A 17,154-nucleotide genomic window follows, 5' to 3' on the forward strand; every position below is an offset into this window, starting at 1 on the left:
CATAATTTATAAGCCACAACCAAAAAATCATACTAAACATGGATGCTAAAATCAACCCCTAGCTTTCTCACCTATTCGAAAATCACTAAATTCAGAAATAGGTTAGTGCAAGGCGCATTTTCTATAACTTCAAAGCACCACTTGCAAAAAGTTCACATAATTTATAAGCCACAACCAAAAAATCATACTAAACATGGATGCTAAAATCAACCCCTAGCTTTCTTACCTATTCGAAAATCACTAAATTCAGAAATAGGTTAGTGCAAGGCGCATTTTCTATCACCTTTATGATTCTCATTCTTAAGAATCACTTTCCCATTTCTATGTGACCAAGGTTCCTGAATAGCTGAAACTGAACATATCTAGAAGGTATACTCTCTTAACAATCTATATGAGGGAAGCTACAAATATAATTAAGTCAATTTTTTTCGGACATATGGGCAGCAATTTAGAGACACTTCAATTAAAACTTTCAAAAATTAATCGTGAAAAAACGTGTTAGATCAAATTTCACGATGAAGTGTAGGATCCTCATTAGTGTGCAAGTATGGATAAACACTTTTTCAAACTTCCCCTTCCCCTCTCATACGTTTCTCCCCACCCCAACCTTCTCACCCAGCCTCAATTCTTGCCAATATATTCTCCCATATTACCCCACATATTATATAATTTACCCAAATATTATTTGGGATCCGAGGAAGCCCCTAAAATATTATTGAAAATTCAATATAAAACTGAAATACAAAAACTAACCACAGTTGATGCCACCAGGTCGTCCAAATGTCAAACTTGTTCCTCGTTCAGGTACATATTTATGATAAAGTATGTCATAGCAGTTCTTTCCCTCCACATGAGTACTTATGTCTATTTTCATTAATACAGGCCGGATCGATAAGATAGTCCTTATTCACAATCTCCATCTTTTGAATAAAACATGGAAATGGATCATATGGGAAACGACCATTTCCTAATGGAGGGCTAACTCCATTAGAACCAGTCTTTGCAACCCCTCCCCAACAAACACTATTAGCACCATTAGCTAAATAAGTAAATAAGGTCTTTGGCCAATAACCAATAAATACAATATTATTTTGGACTATCAACCACCAGTCCCCGCTATGGGGATCCTGTAAGGACAAAATAAAATTATAAACATTTTGTTAATACATCACCAGTATTTTTTACAAAAATAAAAAATTTAATGCAAATTTTACCTGATAAATTCTGACTTTGATCACAGATTGAGGTCCACCAATTGTAGACATTGGAGTTAAAGGAGTACTTGGAGTATTGAAGCACCCATCATGCTTATTTTTATTAACCTGTACATTTTTGAAATATTTTTTATTCAATTAGATAAATATATGATTAAAAAAAAATTTCTAGAAGGGACGGAGAAGGTGGAAAGTACGGCCTTAGCCCCACTCGGACAAGACGCTCCGGCAGAGGTAAGATGGTACATTCCGCCTTGCTTGTGTGTGGGGTGCACACGGCAGTAGGGGCAGGCGGAAGTAGAGGAGTCGAATTGGAGAGGGTGAGGGCTGTTAAACATAAATGGTAACAGTGATAAAATGTGTCATGCACCAATACAAATTGGAAAAAAACCCCAGTGTTTGTAACATACCGACCAATATGTAAAAAACCGAGTAAGATGATCACCATATAAGGATGGATTAACCTGATATTGCCAATTGAACAAAAACTAAAGTTAGACAACAATTACCTGTCCGTTTATCTTCTTTTAAATTTTTATTTTGAAAGGCAAAGGCAATTAAAGCTCTCTTCTTTTTTTTTTTTGTTGGGGGGGGGGGTGTTGTTGGAATCATTATCCTCTCCTGTTACAGCACGGTGTTGTAACGCATCGTGCGGCGCTGCAGAGGCCATGTGGCACAGCGGGCCCCACATGGTGCACATGGCCTCTGCAGCCGCCATGCATTACAGCACCGTGCTGTAACAGGAAAGGATAAAAATTCGGATTGTTGATGGAGGGTTCAATTAATCGTATGCCATCAGATAAATGAGTAGTGGTGGGCCATCACAATATACATACCGTCCATCCAGCCATTATATAATCAAGCTCTTGATCATTAGTACCACCCTGAATCCAAGTTGTTGCACTCGTAAACTGTGTAGGTTCTACAGTTGGATTGTATATATTGATGCCTGCAGAAACTCCACGAACCAGTTCATGGCCTTTTCCGTAAACATCTAAAACCTGAATGGTCATCAATTCTTGAGATTAAAATAATGAATATCTATTTGCTATTTTCATAATTTATACCAATATAAATTATTTATGCAACCGATCATATGCTTATTTCACATAAATCCATGACAACCCAACATTTTTTTTTCGCTCATTTATCTTCGTTACACTTGATTCTATGCAAAAACTACATAATTCTAAATATATTAGTTTTAATCCTTAAAAAAATATTATTCATGTAAAATTTTCAAATATTTACCTAGAAAAATGGGGCCTTAGTTCTTAAAACAAGTTGGTGGCAATGACAGGACAAATTTTATTTATGATGGCTTAGCAAAAATCCAAAATTTCCAAATTTCAGCATAATACATTTAATATGCAACTCAATTTTGATCAAGATTAGAGCACTTATGAAAATGGCTAATACGTGGTGAGCCATGATCCCCTATAACTATGAGATAAGTTGGGATGTTCTTGGAAGGCCAAGATATTGTTTACCGGTTAAATTCAAATACTGTTTTTTATTTTGTTGGTTCAGATAGAGTGTGTTGTCTTGTCTGTTGATGGTCATGCTGAAGGTGGACATTCTCTATTTATTCTATGCTTGAAATTGTCTGGGAATACCTAGACTTTAATTTCTTTGTACTCTTTTTAAAATTAATATATACTTTTGCTGATTTTAAACAAAAAAAAAAAAAGAAAGAAGAAGAAGAAAGATCACATCAGCCCACTTCATGGCATAATCACACCACCCATAAAGAAATATCTCTATAGAGAATCTTGCCATTGAAAATCGAAATTCTGAAGTCTCTTAATATAGTTGAATGACGAAACAGTATTAGTACTACTGACACCATTTAACTAGGATACATCTTAGTTAGAATCGTGAATTATCTCAATTATGAGTTAGGAATTGCTTACAAATTGCCCCAGGAAACGGATCTTGCTTTGGTTATTTGTAGAGAAATCTTTTGCTTAAGCTCTAGCATGTAAAAGATCTTCTTTTGAAGTCCTTCGAATGGGAACTGTTCCTTGGGGGCATTCTTTGTGTTTTAAACTAATTTGCAAAGGTTCAATTGCTGACAAAGTTTTGTTTGCCTCTCCTTTCGGGAAAAAACTAGGTTTCATCTTCAAGAAAATCAAAATAATAACAGTCAAATTTTCACTTCTTTTTTTATTTTTTTTGGTGAAATGCAAAATAAAAATTTTGAGTCTATGATAAGTAATAGAATTGGAAAAATTAATTCAAATTTCATATAATTATTTTTCTAATATAATTTAATGGAGTTTTGTTGATATCACGACCTTAGAATCACTTAGGGAGTCATCCGGTTGCAAGTGAAGTCAAAGGAAGGGAAATGATATTATAATAGAATAAAATGGAAAACTTTATGATGATTATAGTTGTTGTGTAGCTAATTGAAAAGGTTAATTATATAGTAATTAGATTCTAAACTTGAAACCAAACACGTGATATATATCCTGGATGATAGAGGTGACAAAAATTGGTGGATCGGTTCGTTCACAGTTGAGAAGTGAAATCGGTACTTTATTCTCAGATTCAACAATCAAATGATCCAAACTATCTTCAATAGCTCGAAGGATCACCATCCGAATTAATCAATGAGAATAGTTGTAAACATTGTTGATTCAAATGTTGCATGTAAAGGTCTGCTATAGTTGTCCCTGAAAATGAATCCAAGACCACCAACAATGCTACCAAATACAACAAAGCTTTAAGTACCCTCTTGTAGGAGGCTCACAAAATGAATTTTGTAGTAGAGTGTGATTTATCATGGGAATTGGATGTGTAGTGCACGCTTCTTGGAACTCAGTGAAAGCCAGGTTGGCTTGAATAATGATATCCTCTAGAGATAATGATCGCCTTTGGAAAACATATCATTATGAGTCCGCCAAATATATAATGCAATGAAGCTGCAAAAAGAAGTGACCCCCCTATATAATCTCTTTCCGTGGACTCCCAAAGCCTCCCAATTCTTGACCTAAAGATATATGTTTGGTGTCGTCAAAATTGAGGAAATATAAGATAATGTACTACCAAACCACACCTCCCTCGCGAAAGAGGACATGATCAATTGTTTATGTAGCCTCTCCATATCATACACATTCTGTCTCCAATGGAATGCTCCGATGGGATAAAGCTTCCGTCGTTGCTAGTCCATCCGCACATGCACGCCAAAAGATTATCTAATTGAAGAGTATGACAAGAACATATTTGTTTCCACACCTCGGATGGAACCACTCTACTTAAAGTTGATGTTGATGCTAAAGATGAAGCATCAATGATGTATTTAGCACATAAAACAGGATTTGCAGCCATTTGGTCCTCCTCCCCAAATTAATGTATCATCCCTTGGAAATAAGAGAAGATTAATTTCAAGGATTGCCTTAATGTCATTTGGGTGGAGATAGGATTCCATAAGATGGACCTTCTAACACCTATTCTCATCATCAATAAGATCAAATACAAGATGCAATGGACATGAATCCAGGCGAGGGTGGTAAAGTTTGAAGTTGGGTAGGCTTAGAACCCACTGATCATCCCAAATATTGATATGGAGGATGTGAAGCAAAGCCGACTTGGGGGAGGGAAAAAGAGGAGCAAATTCATGAAGGGAGAGGAAGAAGGGAAAGAAAGGAAGAGAGAAAGAGAGAGAGAAAGGGAGAGAAAACAGAATCCGGTAGGAGTGAGGGAAAGGGAGTTGAAATTGTGAAGAAAGGGTTTCAATCTGGTAGCAGCAGCTTGGACTCCAAGTTTTGTTGCACTAGGGCTGAGGATTTGAGCTGGGATTGGAAGAAAAATCAAATCAAATTGGGTTGTGATTTGTGGAGAGGTAAGGTTCTTTCCTCAAGTGATTTTAATGTTTAATGCTCTGTTTTGGGTTCCTATTTTGAGGTGGTAAAAAAAAAATCAAAGAAGAAAAAGGGAAAATCTGGGTTTTGGGTTCTCTGTTCTTTCTTATGGATTTTTTAGTTTTGTTCTCAGAGATTCAAACCTGAAATGATGAAATAAATAGAAGAAGAAAATGGGAATAAATGAAAGGAAGGAGAAGTTGGGGACTGAAGTGGAGAGCCGCTGCTCCAGCAGGTTTGGTCGCACAACAGTGCAGGCCAGCCTGTTGGCTGACAAGCAACAAAGGGGCAGCAGCCCTGCCCTCTCCCTCCCCCCTTGAATGTGTGTGTTATGGTGCTATTGGTTGGGGCCCTTTGTTTTCCTCAGCCATTACTACCTGTGTTAAAAAATATAAAAATAAAAAATAAAAAACTGAAAAAAGATTAAAGGAGCTAGGAGGAAGTCTAATTTGATCTTATGACCTTTGAATACCATTATTGATGTTGGATCCTAGATGCTTTAAGTGCATAGTATATTGCAACTCTGGATTTTCAGTCTGGTGTTTGTATTTGTAATGAAAGTGGAGTGGGCCCTCATGTGAAATGACCATACCCCCTTTTTTGCTGGGTTGGACCCTCCAGCTCCCGCTACTCCTGGAGGAGAACTAAATACGATTGGAATGGATTGGAGTGGGTTGTAGAGGGAAAATAATCCTCTCCAATTCCCTAAAGTTGTGCAGTGCAGCATGTGAGTGGAGATGTCGACACCTGGCAGTTCGTACATCCAACGGACCGAGCTCATTGACTTATTGCGCTTCGGACCGTTGAATGTCCGAACTGCCAGTGTCGACATCTCCACCTAATACTGCCGCATTGCAGTGCTTTAGGAATTGAAGAGGATTAAAATCTGTGGAGAGTGCAGTGGGTTAGAATGAGGTGGAATGATTAAATGTGGTGCATGTTACCGTCCATCCCATTTAAGCTGATTGATGCGTTATAGGTTGGGAATGAGGAAAAGCTGGAACGGAGTTTCTGTTTTATTACTTCTTAAAAATTAAACGTACTTTACTAATTCCCTCCTCTATTTCAATTTTCAAGATAAATAATTAGTGAAATTTTATAAAAATAAGGATATGAATAGAAGAAAGAATGGCAAACCTGGATTTTGTGATCTTTAAGCAAGGGATGACTAAAAACAGGTTGCTTGTAGATATCAACACAATCAAGGATATGACCCTCTTCTGTCTGCAAGAAGAAAAAATTTATTAACCAATAAGGATCAAACTTCGATTAATGCTCTAACCACGTTAATTTCCATTATTTTCTCTGGTTCTTCCATTCTAGCCTATTCTATGAGAGGGGGGGGGGAGAGAGGAGGGAAGATGAGAACCTGGAAGCTAGGTAGATTGGGACATCGAACGTGAAAGAGGTTCAAGAATCAGTTTCCTTTTTAGAAGGACTAAAATCATTTATTTTGGTTTTTTTACCCTATATTGTAAAATGGATCTCGAAAGATACAAAAGATCTCCCTCCAAGCCATACATACGACTTTGACCGAATAAAACTTTAATGGAATTCTATATGTAATTATGAGATCGAGTATGGAATTCTATAAAGAATTCTTTCTCATTGGTTCCTTCTCTCACTTTCTCTCTCCCCTCAATCCCTACATATGTGATGTGTTGCACTGTGGGTATTTGTGAAAACTATCCATGGATTTTAAATGGAGATCTAAAAGTAAGTATTAGATACAGCCACATACTCTAATGGTCTTGAGAGGATGAGGCACATTTAAAATCTTGAGTTGCCTTTCCAGCTCCAAATCATCTTCATTTTGCTCCACCTTTTTTGCTTCCACCCCATGATGGCTTTTAAAATCTACAAGGTACAGAACAACCAGGAACAAATTGATGGTACCCATCAAACCCTTTGTCATGTAAACACCAGCAAAGAAAGCCATGGTCAGATCAGTTGGCAAAACTTGTTTACAAGCTCAATTCAACACATAGTGTGACCTACTTATATACACAAGTAGTTTAGTAAATAGTTAGGGTAAAAGTTTTTGCATTAAATGCATTCAGATTGGCATAAATGCGAAAAATGTGCTTGACACATTGGTCAAGGGCTCACTTGTTGAACGCCTGATCACGGGTTCAAGTCTTGGAAACAGCCTCTCTAAAAACAGGGGTAAGGCTACGTACATTTGACCCTTCCCAAACCCTGCGCCTTGTGCACTGGGTACAGCCTTTTATTGGCATAAATGCCACTCAAAAAGAAGGGCTTGTTTGGAGTTTAGAACATGTAAGCCTGGTCCAGTCATCATTCATTTAATTATATCTCCCTATATATGGAGAATAAGGATTAAAATCATCCTAGTGTTGGACAGATTTGGCTTTAGTGAGAAAAGGATGGCGTAGCTTTGGCAGCTGTTCTCTTCTACTAGGATTTCAGTTCTGGTGAATGGTGGTCCGATGGGTTTTTTTGGGGTGGAAAGGGGGATGCGTCAGGGGGATCCTCTTTCCCCAATGTTTTTCATTATTGCGGAGGAAGTCCTTTGTAGAGAGCTGAAAAGAATGGTGGCAGAGCAACAAATTCTCCCTTTGAGGGGTCCGAGGGGTGTTTCTACGCCTAGACACCTCCTTTTTGCTGATGATGTCTTTGTTTCATTAATGGTGCTTTCAGGTATGTTCGGGCTTTGAAGATTTTCTTAGATAAATATCAGTGTTTCTTAGGCCAAAAAATTAATTTGGACAAAAACAAACTGTTTTATGGCTCCATTATCCCATCCAAGAGACGTCAAATTTCAGACTTGCTTGACATCCCTCTTTGTAACCTTCCTACTAGGGGTGCAAGTTTGGCCCTGTGGGCCCGAACCCGCCCTGGCCCTTCCTGAGCTCGAACAGGGCTTGGACTGAGATATTTGGCCCTAAGGGCGGGTCAGGGCTGAAAATTTCTAGCCCTGAGTCAAGGTCCGGTCAAGCCAGGGTCAAGGCCTCGGGCTAACCCTGGCCCAATCCATCCCGGCCCTGTTTTAAGTTATACTATATTTATATAGTGATATAATATATATATTATAAACTGTAAACATCACCCACATTTTGTTATATAATATATTATATATGAAGACAATAAGTGATATAATGCATTTTATTACAGTGTTATTTTACATAAAATTGGTAATTTTCTCCCCGACCTATTCCAGCCCATGCATTTCCTTCCCCCTCCCCATGATCAGGGCCAATCAGGGTCAGCCCAGCCCGACCCTGAGGGCGGGTCAGGGTTGGATTTTTCTGGCCCTGAGTCAAGGTCGGGTCGGCCCTGGGCCCAGCTAAGGGGACTTAGGGTTGGGCTAGGGTTCTATAAAACCCGGCCCAACCCAACCCTGTTGCAGCCCTACTTCCTACTAAGTACCTTGGTGTAAAAATTTTTAAGGGAAGGGTGACTAAGGAGAAAATGATGCCGTTGGTTGACAAGTTCAAGAAACAGGTTTTTGGGTGGAAAGGAAAGCTTCTACCTTTTGTAGGAAGGGTGGAGTTAGTTAGGTCGGTGGTGCTTAGTCTTCCAATCCATAATTTTTCGGTTTACTGGTGGCCGGCTTCCCTGGTGAGTCTAATGGAGCGATGGATGTGCAATTTTATATGGTCTGGGGATATTGAATCCAGGAAAGTGGTGTTAGTTAAATGGGAAGTTTTGTGCAGTCCTAAAGCAGAAGGAGGTCTAGGCTTGAGATGCCTTCGAGATGTGAACATGGCTCTTCTTGGGAAGTTGGCTTGAAATGTAATGCATGAAGACTCTTTGGTTAGCACCTTCCTCAGGGCTAGATTCGTTAATGGGGATGGCTCTTTGAAAAATCAGTACCTCTCCTCTTCGATTTGGCCGGGTCTCAAGAAGGTTTGGCATAGGGTGAAACAGTGTGAGCAATGGGTGATTGGGGATGGGAAGTCTGTGAACTTTTGGAAGGATTGTTGGCTGAGAAGTGAATCTATTGTAGCGGCTTCGGGGCTTGGAGAGGAGATCTTTGAAGACAAAAATCTGAAGGTGGCGGATTTCATTGCTGGTCATACTTGGGTGCTCTCGCAGGTAGACTCATCCTTTCTTTAAAATATTTTTGTTGTTATTAAAGCCACTGTGCTCCTGGCCCAACTATGTTCGGACTTTAGCCTGTGGGGTCCCACCCCTTCGGGGGTTTTCTCTTCTCGTTCGGCCTGGGAAGCTTTTAGGAATAAAAGCCCCAAAGTTTCCTGGCATGGCCTTCTTTGGAATAAGATGCTATTGCCGAGACACTCTACCTTTACCTAGAGACTTATGCATAAGAAAATTTCGACGGATGGCGCTCTGATGAAGAGGGGGTTTCAAATGGTGTCTCGGTGTGATCTCTGCCATGCTGATGTGGTGTCTATAGCCCATTTATTTTTTAAATGTGGCTTTGCTTGTGGCTTGTGGCAAAGCTTTTTGGGCTCTCTTGGCTTTCTGTGGATTCGTTGGAAGAGCTGGTGCCATGGTGGAAGAGAAAATCCAGGGTGGTACCTTGGCTTGTGTGTGGGAATTGGGAGTGGTTCTCATTCCTTTTTTCATTTGAAATGAGCACAATTTCAGAAAGTATGAGGGGCAGGCTAGGAGGGTGGTTGGGGTATTGGGGAATGCTCTTCTCTCTCTTAAGGATATTGCTGGCTCCTCGAATGTTAAGGTGGTTTTGGCTCAGAACTTGGTCTATGCGAAGAGCCTTAATGTTTCTTGGGTTCCTAAACCAGCTCAGGTGATTAAGGAGGTGTGATGGTGTAGACCCCTTGCGGGGTGGGTGAAACTTAATGTTGATGGGTGCTCTTTAGGGAACCTGGTGTGGGCTTGTGGGGGTGGTGTTTTTAGAGATGATATGGCGGCTCTCCTCTTGGCTTTCAGTATTTTCCTCGGCATCAAGACTAATTTTGTGGTTGAATTTGGGGCGGTTATGCACGGCTTGCTTAGGGCAAAAGAAATGGGTGCAACGAAGTTATGTATTGAGTTTGACTCTATAGCGGTGGTTGAGGCTTTCAGGTCAGGTGTGATCCCGTGGTTTGTTAGACAGGTTTGGTTAGGGCTCCATCCTTACCTTCTTGCTATCATTTGGAAGATTTCTCACTATTTTCGGGAGGCGAATCTAGTGGCGGACTTGCTTGCAAAAACAGCTGCGAAATCTGGTGTCTCTGAGCCTTCGTTTGGTGAGTTCCCCTCGGCAATTAACTCAGCTCTGCTTGATGATGCCTTAGGCCGTCCTCGGTATAGGTTTGAGTAGTGAATATTCCTGCTAGGTGGGTGTTTCTTGGTTGCCAGGGCTATTCCCTTGTCTTCATGTTCTTGTAACCATCTGGGTATGCCTGGACGTTAAATAATTGTATCTTTTTTTCCCTTTTAATTTATTCTTTGCTGACCTTTAGCAGGAAAAAAAAAAAATCTAGGGTGGGGGCTTCAGACTTGGACTTGATCATCTAGAAGCTTAATCCTTCTGGCCTATTCAACTCTAAGTCTACTTGGAAGATTATACGCTCCCCCTCCACACCCGTTGATTGGGCAACATGTGTGTGGTTTCAGAATTGTATCCCAAGACAGTCAATCAGAACATGGTGATGTATGGCCGATGGCCTTTCAACTAAAGAACAGCTTTGGAAGAGAAATGTTCAAGTGACTCCCTTTTGTTGTTTATGCTGGGCCGGAATTGAGAGCAAAGACCACTTATTTTTTGAGTGTCTTCAGTTCTCAAATTTAGGGCGACATCCTTAAGTTCTACTCTCCATAAAAAATTCCAAGTAAGAGTTTCTTGATTGAGGCTAATTGGGTGGCAAAGACTTTCAAAAGGGATGCTATTGGGGCATAGGCAAGCTTGCTTTTTGTAGCACCATCTCTCATATTTGGATGGAGAGAAATTTCCGTATCTTTTGCAACAAGACTAGAACGCGTCCATTATCCAAGTATCATTAGGGCCATTCTTGCGGATGTGGAGAATCGACTCAAGGAGGACACCCCCCCTAAGGGGCCTAGTAGTCCTATGAATGAATTCCTTGTCCAGAAGTGGCAAATAGCCCCTGTTTGGTCCTCCAATCAATTGAGTTCTGTGTAGTTGAGATTTTGTACATCATGTTAGCTATTTGAAGCTTTGATGGGTTATTCTATATATAACGGCTTTTGGGTCCTTGCTTGCTTTTTTGGCACTTATCCATTATCTGCAGGTAGGGATGCCTTTTGTTTTGTACAACTTTTCTCCTCTTTTCCAATAAATTTGATTTATCGATAAAAAAAAAAACAAAAGGTTCCTTAATAGCTGAAGCTGAACATATCTAGAAGGCATACTCTTTAAATAATCTCTATGAGGGAAGCTACAAATAAAATTAAGTCAGCACTTTTTTTGGACATATGGGTAGCAATTTATAGACAATTCAATTAAAACTTTTGAAAACTAATCGCGAGAAACGTTTTATATCAAATTTCATAACGAAGTGTAGGTCCTCATTAGTGCATGTCCAGGTACGGATAAAAACCTTTTCAAACTCCCCCTCCCCCTCTCATACGTCTCTTCCCACCCCAACCTTCTCTCTCTCTCTCTCTCTCTCTCTCTCTCTCTCTCTCTCTCTCTCTCTCTCTCTCTCTGTGTATATATACATATATAACACAATATTATATAATTTACCCGAATATTATTTGGGACCCGGAGAAGCCCCTAAAATATTATTGAAAATTCAATATTACAAAACTGAATAAAGACAAAAACTAACCACAGTTGATGCCACCAGGTCCACCAAATGTCAGAGTTGCTCCTCGTTCAGGTACATATTTATGATAAAGTATGTCATAGCAGTTCTTTCCCTCCACATAAGTAGTTATATCTATTTTCTTTAATACAGGATCAATACCATAGTCCTTATTCACAATCTTCATCCATTCGAAATAGCATGGAAATGGATCATATGGGAAACGACCATTTCCTAATGGAGGGCTAACTCCATTAGAACCAGCCTGTGCAACCCCTCCCCAAGAAACACTAGTAGCACCATCACCTAAATAAGCAAATAAGGTCTGTGGCCAATAACCAATAACTAAACTATTACTTGTGATTATCAACCACCAGTTCCTGCTTAAGGGATCCTGCAGTAAGAATAAAAATAAAAATAAATATTTAATTTTGTTAGCTACATCACTAGCATTTTTTACATTAAAAAAAATTCTATATATATATACCTGATAAACATGGACTTTGATCACATATTGAGTTCCACCAATTGTAGAAATTGGAGATAAACTAGCACTTGGAGTCACTGATCTATCAACTTGCACAAAACCTGTGCAAAAAGTATTGTAGCACCCGCGATGCTCATCTTTATTAACCTGTATATTTTTTAAATAGTTTTAGTCAAGGGAAAAAGAACCCTGTCCAGGAGTGTGACTTGCAACAGCACTCCCATGAGTCTATCGATCTATCTCTTTCCTCCCTGTATGAAAAGACAGCTAGCTCTGCCCCCTTGTCTTAAGGAGGAAAGAGAGGAGGTGCTGGCGTAGGCCACACTCCCGGACTGAAAACTGCTTAATTCCCTTTATTCAATTAGATAAATATATTATAAAAAAAAGAACTCTAGAAGGGAAGGAGAAGGTGAGGGCTGTTAAACATAGTTGGTAACAGTGATAAAATGTGTCTTGAACCAATATAAATTGGAAAAAAAACTCAAGTGTTTGAAACATACCGATCAATATGTAAACAACCGAGTAAGATTATCACCATATAAGCGTGGATTAACCTAATATTGCCAATTGAAAAAAAAAAAATTTAAAATTAGACAACAATTACCTTTCCATATTTATCTTGTTTTAACTTTTTATTTTGAAAGGCAAAGGCAATTAAAGCTTTTTTTTTTTTTGGGGGGGTAAAGGAGGGATGGATGTTGAAGGATGGTTCAGTTAATCCTATGCCATCAATTAAATCAGTAATGGTGGACCATCAAAATATACATACCGTCCATCCAGCAGTTATATAATCAAAGTTTTCATTTGGATCAGCACGAACCCAAATTAGTGCACTCGTAAATTGTGTAGGTTCTACAGTTGGATTGTGTACATTGATGTCTGCAGAAGCTCCATGAACTAGTGCACCTTCTTTCCCTTGAACTTGCAAAATCTGAATAGTAATCAATTCTTGAGGTTAAAATAATGAACATCTACTTGCTATTTTCATAATTCAAACCAACATAAATTATTTATACAACCGATCATGTACTTATTTTACATAAATCCGTGACAACCCAATATTTATTTTCCACTCCTTGATCTTGGTTACGCTTGATTCTATGCAAAAACTATATAAAAAGAAAATTTTTCTGAAAACATTAGTCTTAATCCTTAAAAAAATATTATTCATTAAAACTTATCTAGAATTAAAAATGGGGCCTTAATTCTTAAAACAAGTTGGTGGCAATGACAGAACAAATTTTATTTATGTGGGGTTAAAAAATTGTGGCTTAGAAAAAAACCAAAAATTCCAAATTTCAATCATGCGCCAAAGTGGATTACTTACCAAAGTGTGCAGCCAAAAGTGGATTTTCGATTCGATAAGTTGGGATGTTCTTGGAAGGCTAAGATATCGTTTTACTTGTTAAATTTAGATGATTATTGGCTCAGGTAGAGTGTGTCTGTTGATGGCCATGCTGAAGGTGGAGATTCTCTATCTATTCTGTGCTTGAAATTGACGTCTAGGAATGCCTAGACTTTAATTTCTTTGTACTCTTTTTAAATTTAATATATACCTTTGCTGACCTTTAGCCAAAAAAAAAAAAGACCACATCAGCCCTCTTCATGGCATAACCACACCATCCATAAAGAAATATCTCTATAGAAAATCTTACCATTGAAAATCAAAATTCTGAACTCTCTTAATATAGTTGAATGATGAAACAATATTAGTACTGCTGAAACCATTTAGCTGGGACACATCTTAGTTAGGGTCGTGAATTATCTAAATTATAAGTTAGGAATTGCTTACAAATTGCCCTGGATAGTGGATCCCGCTATGGCTGTTATTTGTAGAGAAATCTCTTGCTAAAGATCTAGCCCTTAAAAGATCTTCTTTTGAAGTTCTTCGAATGGGAACAGTTCCTTGGGGACATTCTTTGCCCTTTAAACTAATTTGCAAAGATTCAGTTGCTGATGAAATTTTGTTTGCTTCTCCTTTCGGGAAAAAACTAGGTTTCATCTGCAAGAAAATCAAAATAATATCGGTCAAATTTTCACTCCTTTTGTTTTTGGTGAAATGTGAAATAAAAATTTAAGTCTATTATAAGTAATAAAACTGGAAAAATTAATTCAAATTCCATATAATTATTTTTATAATAGAATTTAAAGGAGATTTTTTTTTTTTTTTTGGGAACTGTTTGTCCATTGTACAACCATTTCAAAACAAATTTTATTCTGAAACTTAACGACTGAGATGGTTTATGGTCCACTATGAATTATGACATGGACCCAACCATGATATATGTATGTTGCTATGGAAACTTGTAATAGATTCCAATAATCAGGAAACAAGTCATTAATTGTGAATATCGTGACCCTAGAATTGCTTAGGCTTCGTCTGGTTGCAAGCAATAAAGTCAAATTAAGGGAAATGATATTATAACAGAATAAAATGGAAACTTTTCTGATGCTCATAGTGGTTGTGTAACTAATCGAAAAGTTTAATTAGATACTAACTAGATTCCAAACTTGAAACCAAATACGTGATATCTTGCACGATAGAGATGAAAGAAATTGGTGGATCGGTTCGTTCACAGTTGAGAAGTGAAATAGTACTTTGTTGTCAGATTCAACAATCAAATGATCCAAACTATCTTCAATTTATAGCTTGAAGGATCCCCGTCCGAATTGCCAATGCTTCAACAATGAGAATAGTTGTGATCATAGCCGATTTAGATGTTGCATGCAAAGGTCTGCCATAGTTGTCCCTGAAAATGAATCCAAGACCCCCAACAGTGCTACCAGATACCAGAGATGCATCACAATAAAGCTTTAAGTAGCCTCTTGTAGGAGGCTCCCAGAATAAATCTTGTAGTGGAGTGTGATTTATCATGGTACTAGGTGTGTAGTGCATGCTTCTTGGAACTCAATGAAATCCCATTGGGCTTGAATAATGATATCCTCCAGAGACCATGAGTGCCTTTGGAAAACATAATCATTATGAGTCTGCCAAATATATTATGCAATGAAGCTATAGAGATAAGTGGTCTCCCTATATAATCTCTTTCCATGGACTCACAAAGCCTCTCAATTCTTGACCCAAAGATATATGTTTGGTGTCGTCGAAATTGTGAAAATATAAGATAATGTACCACCAAACCAAACCACCCTTGCGAAAGGGCATGCAAAGAGGACATGATCAATTGTTTCCATAGCCTCTCCACATCACACACATTCCGTATCCAATGGAATTCTCCGATGGGATAAAGCTTTGGTCGTTGCTAGCCCATGCGCACATGCACACCAAAAGAAGGATCTAATTATTGGAAGAGTATGACAAGACCACCTTTGCTTCCACACTTCGGATACCTTTGCTTCCACACTTCGGATGGTACCACTCCTCTTGAAGTTGATGATGATGATGCTAAAGATGACGCATCAACGATGCTTTCAGCACATAGAGCATGATAGAGTACCATCTTAAGGGATGGCCAGTGGAACCCAACCCCCACAGTTTTAGATGATCTTCTTCATGTGTGGAATATTATCCCTGACAGAATGTATTCGAACAATGATGGTCCTGATAGAGTGGTGTGGAAGGCCTCCCCTTCCGAATCATTCATGATGAGGTCAGGTTGGGACTTTGTCCGACAACATGCTCCTTTGGTGGATTGGTTGGCGGTAGTTTTAATGCTTGGAGATGTTCGGTCAATACCCTCCCAATGGTGGATCAGCTTCTCAAAAGAACAAACCATTTTTCTTTTTTTGTTGACTACCCCTTCACGGATGGAATTTGGAGAGACATTAGGAAACTTTACTCACCTTCCAATCAAGTTGCATTTCATGTTGTGTTAGAAGAGCTCAGTGGGTTGCGAAGGTATTTGGAGGAGACCACATTGGATCGGTAGGTAAGTTGGCCTTTTGCTCAACCATCAACCAACTTTTGAAAGAGAAAAACTTGAGGTTGTTCTAAAACAAGATCAAACCTAAACCATTGATAGTTAGAGATATTATGATGGTTGTTCGAGATAAATACAAAGCCACTCCCCTCGACGACCAGCGTTTGAGGAGGAATCTTTATATTGCTAGTAAGTGGGATATCCAAGCCCTGTGGCATGTGTAAGGTTAGGGGCTGGCTTTCTTATGTTCTATTGAGTACTCTTTTGTAGAGTAAGTGGCCTCTTATTGTTTTGAGACTATCTCCTGTGAGATGTATTTGTAAGTCGTCACACTGGGTTTTGTACATTGCTCCCTCCCCCTCCCCCCTCCCCCCGGTCTTCTTTTCCTTTTTGGGCAAAAATTGATATTATCTATAAAATAAAAATAAAAAAAGGTGGTGATAACAATAAGTTCTTACATTCTATCGACTAGGCAAAAATCTACCTCTCAAAGAAAGAAGAGGGTTTCGGCTTAAGAAGAGTGAAAGACATGAACAAACCCGACCTTTTAAAACTTCTACGGAAATTAGCTGCAAAGAAAGAGAGTTTATGGGTTAATTGGATATATTTTAAATATCTTAAAAACTAATACTATCTGGACAATGAATTGTGCTTCAGATGCTTCTCGAACTTGGAGAAAGCTTCCCAAGTTTAGACCAAATGCGTTGGATGCTATTAAATGTCATATTGATGACCTCTTCTACCATGTTATGGCTAGATAATTGGCACCCACGTGGAGTTCTTCTTTCTACATTCAGCCAGCCAATTAGGTAAGATGCGGGTTTCGATAGATTGGCACTAGTTTCCTCCATTCTTTCAGATGGCATGTGGTCTCCTGACCGCTTGCCTCCTCTACTCTTGCTCTGGTGTGGGATCAGCTTTAGGCTACTACTAGGAAACCCCATGAGAGTGGGGATGTTGTCGTATGGATCAAATCTTTTTCTATGCAATTCATTGTTGCCTCTG

At 38.8% G+C, this 17,154-nt stretch overlaps 3 protein-coding genes across 3 annotated transcripts; 1 reads left to right on the plus strand and 2 right to left on the minus strand.

The window, feature by feature from the left end:
- Positions 1 to 827: 827 nt before the first annotated feature.
- Positions 828 to 7,019, minus strand: LOC122665834. Its single transcript, XM_043861967.1, has 6 exons — positions 6,822 to 7,019; positions 6,218 to 6,304; positions 2,051 to 2,215; positions 1,625 to 1,678; positions 1,215 to 1,322; positions 828 to 1,127 (listed from the first exon to the last, which is right to left on the minus strand). Exons 1-6 carry the CDS (start codon positions 7,017 to 7,019, stop codon positions 828 to 830), a joined length of 912 nt encoding a protein of 303 aa, XP_043717902.1.
- Positions 7,020 to 9,932: 2,913 nt separating this feature from the next.
- On the plus strand, positions 9,933 to 10,331 carry LOC122665835. Its single transcript, XM_043861968.1, has one exon. The coding sequence runs from the start codon at positions 9,933 to 9,935 to the stop codon at positions 10,329 to 10,331; it is 399 nt and encodes a 132-aa protein (XP_043717903.1).
- A 1,469-nt stretch (positions 10,332 to 11,800) lies between these two features.
- On the minus strand, positions 11,801 to 13,996 carry LOC122665837. Its single transcript, XM_043861969.1, has 4 exons — positions 13,985 to 13,996; positions 13,038 to 13,199; positions 12,269 to 12,415; positions 11,801 to 12,175 (listed from the first exon to the last, which is right to left on the minus strand). Exons 1-4 carry the CDS (start codon positions 13,994 to 13,996, stop codon positions 11,801 to 11,803), a joined length of 696 nt encoding a protein of 231 aa, XP_043717904.1.
- Positions 13,997 to 17,154: the final 3,158 nt, after the last annotated feature.

This window comes from Telopea speciosissima, chromosome 6 (genome assembly GCF_018873765.1).
Source record: "Telopea speciosissima isolate NSW1024214 ecotype Mountain lineage chromosome 6, Tspe_v1, whole genome shotgun sequence".
Lineage (NCBI taxonomy): Eukaryota > Viridiplantae > Streptophyta > Magnoliopsida > Proteales > Proteaceae > Telopea > Telopea speciosissima.

Excerpts from the sequence above, each read along its gene's own strand:
- LOC122665834 (XM_043861967.1), bottom strand. The coding sequence starts at position 7,019 with ATGGCTTTCTTTGCTGGTGTTTACATGACAAAGGGTTTGATGGGTACC. Across the intron at positions 1,679-2,050 it reads ATATAATGGCTGGATGGACG|GTTAATCCATCCTTATATGG; the intron begins GTATGTATATTG and ends TGGCAATATCAG. Across the intron at positions 1,323-1,624 it reads GGTTTTTTACATATTGGTCG|GTTAATAAAAATAAGCATGA; the intron begins GTATGTTACAAA and ends AAAAATGTACAG.
- LOC122665835 (XM_043861968.1), top strand. The coding sequence starts at position 9,933 with ATGGCGGCTCTCCTCTTGGCTTTCAGTATTTTCCTCGGCATCAAGACT.
- LOC122665837 (XM_043861969.1), bottom strand. Across the intron at positions 12,416-13,037 it reads ATATAACTGCTGGATGGACG|GTTAATAAAGATGAGCATCG; the intron begins GTATGTATATTT and ends AAAAATATACAG. Across the intron at positions 12,176-12,268 it reads TCAAAGTCCATGTTTATCAG|GATCCCTTAAGCAGGAACTG; the intron begins GTATATATATAT and ends TTCTTACTGCAG.